We start from the raw sequence: 7525 nt of genomic DNA on the forward strand, positions 1-7525 counted from the left end.
TAACAACTACTCGGACGTTTTGTGATATGAAATTTCAAGCATTTTAACCCGGCAGCCTTGTCCATTGGAACTTTAGTATTAATTGAACTGAGAAAGCGAACCGATCAATAGCTTCAGAGCAGCAACAGAAGAAGTTTTTTTTTGTTTTATTGTTAAGTGAAAAGCGTTATAAATAAACTAAAAAAAAATATTGCAAAATGATGGGTGAGAATTTGTGTTGAAATAATAATTACGTGTGTTACATACATATACAAGAAGTATTTTGTCACCTCATACTGCCACCATATTCATAAGTGAAGTTGAATTTTTTTTTTTGTGGAGAAAATAAATAAAGGAAGTAACAATGTGAATGAAAGAAAGAAAGAAACCACAAGAAACTTGCAAAACAAAAATAAATATTTATTAAATTTTATTTATTCTCAATTAGAGTAGCTGTAGATAAAACTTGTTACTCAGTGTGTTTAATGTCACGTCCGTCCAAGAAAAATCATTTGAAATGTTTTTTGTCCTATAGAAAAGTTCATCTGCGATGACATTTTCTACGGAAAAGTTCATCCGCAATGGCTTTTTTCAAAAAAGTTCATCCGGTATGACTTTTCCTAGAGAAAATTTCATTCGGGATGACTTTTCCTATAGAAATGTTCTACCGTGATGACTTTTCCTATAGAAAAGTTCATCCGGGATGACTTTTCCTATAGAAAAGTTCATCCGGGATGACTTTTCTTATAGAAAAGTTCATCCGGGATGACCTTTCCTATAGATCATCCGTGATGACTTTTCCTAGAGAAAAGTTCATCCGGGATGACTTTTCCTATAGAAAAGTTCTCCTGGGATGACTTTTCCTATAGAAAAGTTCATCCGGGATGACTTTTCCTATAGAAAAGTTCATCCGGGATGACTTTTCCTATAGAAAAGTTCATCCGGGATGACTTTTCCTATAGAAAAGTTCATCCGGGATGACTTTTCCTATAGAAAAGTTCTCCTTGGATGACTTTTCCTATAGAAAAGTTCATCCTGGATGACTTTTCCTATAGAAAAGTTCATCCGGGATGACTTTTTGCATATAAAAAAAAATTCATCAAACGATGAATTTTGCGTATAGAAAAAATTCATCTTTGACGACTTTTCCTATAAAAAAAGTTCATCCGTGATGACTTCTCCTATAGAAAATTCATCCTGGATGAATTTTCCGATAGAAAAGTTCATCCGGGATGACTTTTCCTATAGAAAAGTTCATCCGGGATGAATTTTCCTATAGAAAAGTTCATCCGGGATGACTTTTCCTATGGAAAACTCATCCTTCATGACTTTTCCTATAGAAAAGTTCATCCGGGATGACTTTTCCTATAGAAAAGTTCATCCGGGATGACTTTTCCTATAGAAAAGTTCATCCGGGATGACTTTTCCTATAGAAAAGTTCATCCGGGATGACTTTTCCTATAGAAAAGTTCATCCGGGATGACTTTTCCTATAGAAAAGTTCATCCGGGATGACTTTTCCTATAGAAAAGTTCATCCGGACGACTTTTTGCATATAGAAAAAATTCATCAATAATGAATTTTGCTTATAGAATAGAGTCATCTTTGACGACTTTTCCTACAAAAAAGTTCATCCGTGATGACTCTTCCTATAGAAGAGTTCATCCGTAATGATTTTCCTATAGAAAAGTTCATCCGTGATGACTTTTCCTACAGAAAAGTTCATCCGTAATGACTTTTCCTATAGAAAAGTTCATCCGTGATGCCTTTTCCGGGATGACTTTTCCTATAGACTTTTCCTATAGAAAAGTTCATCCGTGATGCCTTTTCCTATAGAAAAGTTCATCCGGGATGACTTTTCCTATCCTTATCCTATGCTATAGGAAAAGTCATGTTTTTCTGTAGGAAAAGTCATCCCGGATAAATTTTTCTATAGGAAAAGTCACCCCGGAGCAGCAACAGAAGAAGTTTTTTTTTGTTTTATTGTTAAGTGAAAAGCGTTATAAATAAACTAAAAAAAAATATTGCAAAATGATGGGTGAGAATTTGTGTTGAAATAATAATTACGTGTGTTACATACATATACAAGAAGTATTTTGTCACCTCATACTGCCACCATATTCATAAGTGAAGTTGAATTTTTTTTTTGTGGAGAAAATAAATAAAGGAAGTAACAATGTGAATGAAAGAAAGAAAGAAACCACAAGAAACTTGCAAAACAAAAATAAATATTTATTAAATTTTATTTATTCTCAATTAGAGTAGCTGTAGATAAAACTTGTTACTCAGTGTGTTTAATGTCACGTCCGTCCAAGAAAAATCATTTGAAATGTTTTTTGTCCTATAGAAAAGTTCATCTGCGATGACATTTTCTACGGAAAAGTTCATCCGCAATGGCTTTTTTCAAAAAAGTTCATCCGGTATGACTTTTCCTAGAGAAAATTTCATTCGGGATGACTTTTCCTATAGAAATGTTCTACCGTGATGACTTTTCCTATAGAAAAGTTCATCCGGGATGACTTTTCCTATAGAAAAGTTCATCCGGGATGACTTTTCTTATAGAAAAGTTCATCCGGGATGACCTTTCCTATAGATCATCCGTGATGACTTTTCCTAGAGAAAAGTTCATCCGGGATGACTTTTCCTATAGAAAAGTTCTCCTGGGATGACTTTTCCTATAGAAAAGTTCATCCGGGATGACTTTTCCTATAGAAAAGTTCATCCGGGATGACTTTTCCTATAGAAAAGTTCATCCGGGATGACTTTTCCTATAGAAAAGTTCTCCTTGGATGACTTTTCCTATAGAAAAGTTCATCCTGGATGACTTTTCCTATAGAAAAGTTCATCCTGGATGACTTTTCCTATAGAAAAGTTCATCCGGGATGACTTTTTGCATATAAAAAAAAATTCATCAAACGATGAATTTTGCGTATAGAAAAAATTCATCTTTGACGACTTTTCCTATAAAAAAGTTCATCCGTGATGACTTCTCCTATAGAAAATTCATCCTGGATGAATTTTCCGATAGAAAAGTTCATCCGGGATGACTTTTCCTATAGAAAAGTTCATCCGGGATGAATTTTCCTATAGAAAAGTTCATCCGGGATGACTTTTCCTATGGAAAACTTCATCCTTCATGACTTTTCCTATAGAAAAGTTCATCCGGGATGACTTTTCCTATAGAAAAGTTCATCCGGGATGACTTTTCCTATAGAAAAGTTCATCCGGGATGACTTTTCCTATAGAAAAGTTCATCCGGGATGACTTTTCCTATAGAAAAGTTCATCCGGGATGACTTTTCTTATAGAAAAGTTCATCCGGGATGACTTTTCCTATAGAAAAGTTCATCCGGACGACTTTTTGCATATAGAAAAAAATTCATCAATAATGAATTTTGCTTATAGAATAGAGTCATCTTTGACGACTTTTCCTACAAAAAAGTTCATCCGTGATGACTCTTCCTATAGAAGAGTTCATCCGTAATGATTTTCCTATAGAAAAGTTCATCCGTGATGACTTTTCCTACAGAAAAGTTCATCCGTAATGACTTTTCCTATAGAAAAGTTCATCCGTGATGCCTTTTCCGGGATGACTTTTCCTATAGACTTTTCCTATAGAAAAGTTCATCCGTGATGCCTTTTCCTATAGAAAAGTTCATCCGGGATGACTTTTCCTATCCTTATCCTATGCTATAGGAAAAGTCATGTTTTTCTGTAGGAAAAGTCATCCCGGATAAATTTTTCTATAGGAAAAGTCACCCCGGATGAACTTTTCTATAGGAAAAGTCATCCCGGATGAACTTTTCTATAGGAAAAGTCATCCCGGATGAACTTTTCTATAGGAAAAGTCATCCCGGATGAACTTTTCTCTAGGAAAAGTCATCCCGGATGAACTTTTCTGTAGGAAAAGTCATCCCGGAGAAATTTTCTATAGGAAAAGTCATCCCAGGAGAACTTTTCTATAGGAAAAGTCATCTAAGAAAAGTCATCACGGATGATCTTTTTTATAGGAAGAGTCATCATGGATGAACTTTTCTATAGGAAAAGTCATCCCGGATTAACCTTTCTATAGGAAGAGTCATTCTGGATTAACTTTTCTATAGAAAAGTTCATCCGGGATGACCTTTTCCTATAGAAAAGTTCATCCGGGATGACTTTTCCTATAGAAAAGATCATCCGGGATGACTTTTCCTATAGAAAAGTTCATCCGGGATGACTTTTCCTATAGAAAAGTTCATCCGGGATGACTTTTCCTATAGAAAAGTTCATCCGGGATGACTTTTCTGATAGAAAAGTTCATCCGGGATGACTTTTCTGATAGAAAAGTTCATCCGGGATGACTTTTCTGATAGAAAAGTTCATCCGGGATGACTTTTCTGATAGAAAAGTTCATCCGGGATGACTTTTCTGATAGAAAAGTTCATCCGGGATGACTTTTCTGATAGAAAAGTTCATCCGGGATGACTTTTCTGATAGAAAAGTTCATCCGGGATGACTTTTCTGATAGAAAAGTTCATCCGGGATGACTTTTCTGATAGAAAAGTTCATCCGGGATGACTTTTCCTATAGAAAAGTTCATCCGGGATGACTTTTCCTATAGGAAAGTTCATCCGGGATGACTTTTCCTATAGAAAAGTTCATCCGGGATGACTTTTCCTATAGAAAAGTTCATCCGGGATGACTTTTCCTATAGAAAAGTTCATCCGGGATGACTTTTCCTATAGAAAAGTTCATCCGGGATGACTTTTGCTATAGCAAATTTAATCCTGCATGACTTTTCCTAAAGAAAAGTTCATCCGTGATGACATTTCTTAGAGAAAAGTTCATCGGTGATGACTTTTCCTATAGAAAAGTTCATCCGTGATGACTTTTCCCATAGAAAAGTTCATCCGTGGTGACTTTTCCTATAGAAAAGTTCATCCGTGATGACTTTTCCTATAGAAAAATTTATCTGGCATGACTTTTCCTATAGAAAAGTTCATCCGTGATGAGTTTTCCTATAGAAAAGTTCATCCGTGATGACTTTTCCTATACAAAAGTTCTTCGATGATGACTTTTCCTATAGAAGAGTTCATCCGTGACGACTTTTCCTGTAGAAAAGTTCATCCGTGATGACTCTTCCTATAGAAAAGTTCATCCGAGATGACTCTTCCTATAGAAAAATTCATCCGGCATGACTTTTCCTAAAGAAAAGTTTATCCGAGATGACATTTCCTATAAAAAATTCATCTGGCATGACTTTTCATATAGAAAAGTTCATCCGTGATGACTTTTCCTATAGAAAAATTCATCCGTGATGACTTTTCCTATAGAAAAGTTCATCCATGATGACTTTTCCTATAGAAAAGTTCATCCATGATGACTTTTCCTATAGAAAAGTTCATCTGTGATGACTTTTCCTATAGAAAAGTTTATCCGATATGACATTTCCTATAAAAAATTCATCTGGCATGACTTTTCCTATAGAAAAGTTCATCCGTGACGACTTTTTGCATATAGAAAAAAACCATCGAACGATGAATTTTGCGTAAAGAAAATATTTATCGAACGATTTTTCGTATAGAAGAAATTCATCGAACGATGAATTTTCGTGTAGAAAAAAAAATCATCACATATTGAGTTTTCTTATGGAACAAATTCATTGAACCTAAAATGGTCTTATAGAAAAAATACATCAGACTATGCCATTTCTTATACGAAAAATTCCTCACTTCTTGTCACGCCGCTTGTTTGTTTTTGTTGGTTTCACTTCTTCCTTCATTTCATTAGTTTCATATATTTTTATTTCATGTTTTTTGCACTCCCTGTTTGTTTTCGAGCACCCTGTAAACCCTGTTATTTTTTGTTTTCGTTTTGTTTTTGTTTCTCTAGGTTCTTATCACCCTGGAGCTGTTATCGGTGGTAATCGTACGTTAATGTTCCCAATGCACCTTCCCTTATCTGCACCTTAAGTACACAAAATACCACAAAAACTTATGACAAAAACGACACCTGCTGACTGACCACCAACAACAAATACAACAACCAATAACTCAAAACAATTTTGAGTAAATAACAAACGATTTTTTCGGGATTTGTTCAAAGATTGTTTTGTCGGACACAACTAACGGATGACTTAATTATCTATGATTGACAAGTTAATTTTATAAACATTCCTTTCTTCTTCTTCTTCCTTCCAGAAACAACATGGGTTCACTCTGCACCTGCTGCCCCCTTGCCACCGTTTGCCGTTATTGGTGGCCATGATTGTGATGGTTCACCAATTTATGTTGGACGCGCCTTCCATGAGGGCGATAATTTACCTGCCAAAGTAGTACCCAGCAAAGGTCAGGCCTATATTTGCTGGGGTGGCATGGAACATGCCAAACATCATTATGAAATTTTAGTCGGCCAGGGTTATGGTTGGCAACCTTGCTATAATGGTGCCGTGCCGCCAAATGCTGTGCGCAGTGGCATGACCAGAACCGGCGAGCCTTTATATGTGGGACGTGGTCATTATTTGAATTCTTTGTGTGTTGGAAAAATCCATCCTTCTCACGGTTGCCTGTATATACCATTTGGCGGACAAGAAATCCGTTTGAATACCTACGAAGTTTTAGTTTTTGAAAATCTTAACAACTGGGTGGCCTCAACACCCAATTATACCCCACCTGGAGCAGTTGTGGCGGGCCACGACACAGATCGAGCTGTAATCTATGTTGGTCGAGCCATGCATGAAGGCGAACTATTACCTGCCAAAATTATACCCAGCAAAGGATGTGCCTATGTCTGTTACGGTGGCTTTGAAATCAACAAGAGGAATCATGAAGTTTTGTGTGGACCTGGCTATGCCTGGGTCAAAGTCCATCATCATATAATACCGCCAAATGCCGTGTCCACAGGTCGTTCGCGCAATGGCGAACCTTTGTTTGTGGGACGTGGCCATCATCATGGTAGTCTGACACCTGGTCTAGTGTCGGTCAGTCAAAGATGTTTGTTTATACCTTATGGAGGGCGTGAAATCCGTATTGGCGATTATGAAGTTTTGATTAAGCAATAAGAAGAAGAAGTAGGGAAAACATATGTGTATATGTAACTTGTGTAGGTAACTAACTTATTAAGCTGTAATTTTTATTAATAATTTTTTTTGTTAAAATAAACTTAAAAATAAATTTGAAATGAAAAAAATATTGAACGAACGTGGATTTTTTTTTAAATTTTTAGGTGCAATCAAAAGCTATAAAAACGAAATTTTTTTTAAAGATTTTTAGAAACAACCAAATACCACAATACACGTGGACTTTTTAATGATTTTTGTCAGAGCCAAAGACCACAATAAACGTGGATTTTTTGAAGATTTTTAGCTGTAATCAAAGACCACAATAAACGTGGATTTTTTTAAGAGTTTTAACACCACCCATAGCAGATAATAAACGAGAATTTTTTAAAGATTTTAGCAGCAAATAAAAACCACAATAAACGAGGATTTTTTTTAAAGATTTAAAGGACCACCCATAAAAGAAAATGAGCGCGGATTTTTTATAGATTTTAAGGACAACCCATAGCAGA

The 7525-nt window shown here is 35.7% G+C and overlaps 1 protein-coding gene across 3 annotated transcripts; it reads left to right on the forward strand.

The window, feature by feature from the left end:
- Positions 1 to 19: 19 nt before the first annotated feature.
- LOC141404869 (uncharacterized) lies at positions 20 to 7145 on the forward strand. Of its 3 annotated transcripts, XM_073988666.1 has the most exons (3): positions 1910 to 2016; positions 5849 to 5884; positions 6157 to 7145. In XM_073988666.1, exons 1-3 carry the CDS (start codon positions 2010 to 2012, stop codon positions 7014 to 7016), a joined length of 903 nt encoding a protein of 300 aa, XP_073844767.1. In that variant the 5' UTR covers positions 1910 to 2009; the 3' UTR covers positions 7017 to 7145. The 3 variants fall into 3 exon arrangements, with proteins under 3 accessions (XP_073844769.1, XP_073844768.1, XP_073844767.1); XM_073988668.1 differs by lacking the exons at positions 1910 to 2016; positions 5849 to 5884 and adding an exon at positions 20 to 204; XM_073988667.1 differs by lacking the exon at positions 5849 to 5884 and having other exon boundaries at positions 1907 to 2016.
- Positions 7146 to 7525: the final 380 nt, after the last annotated feature.

The sequence above is a fragment of the Musca autumnalis genome, unplaced genomic scaffold (assembly GCF_047663935.1).
Source record: "Musca autumnalis isolate F117 unplaced genomic scaffold, ASM4766393v1 scaffold_5, whole genome shotgun sequence".
NCBI classification, from domain to species: Eukaryota; Metazoa; Arthropoda; class Insecta; order Diptera; family Muscidae; genus Musca; species Musca autumnalis.

Coding starts and splice junctions, on each gene's coding strand:
- LOC141404869 (XM_073988666.1), top strand. Junction 5,885..6,156: donor AGCTGTTATCGGTGGTAATC/GTACGTTAATGT, acceptor TCTTCCTTCCAG/AAACAACATGGGTTCACTCT.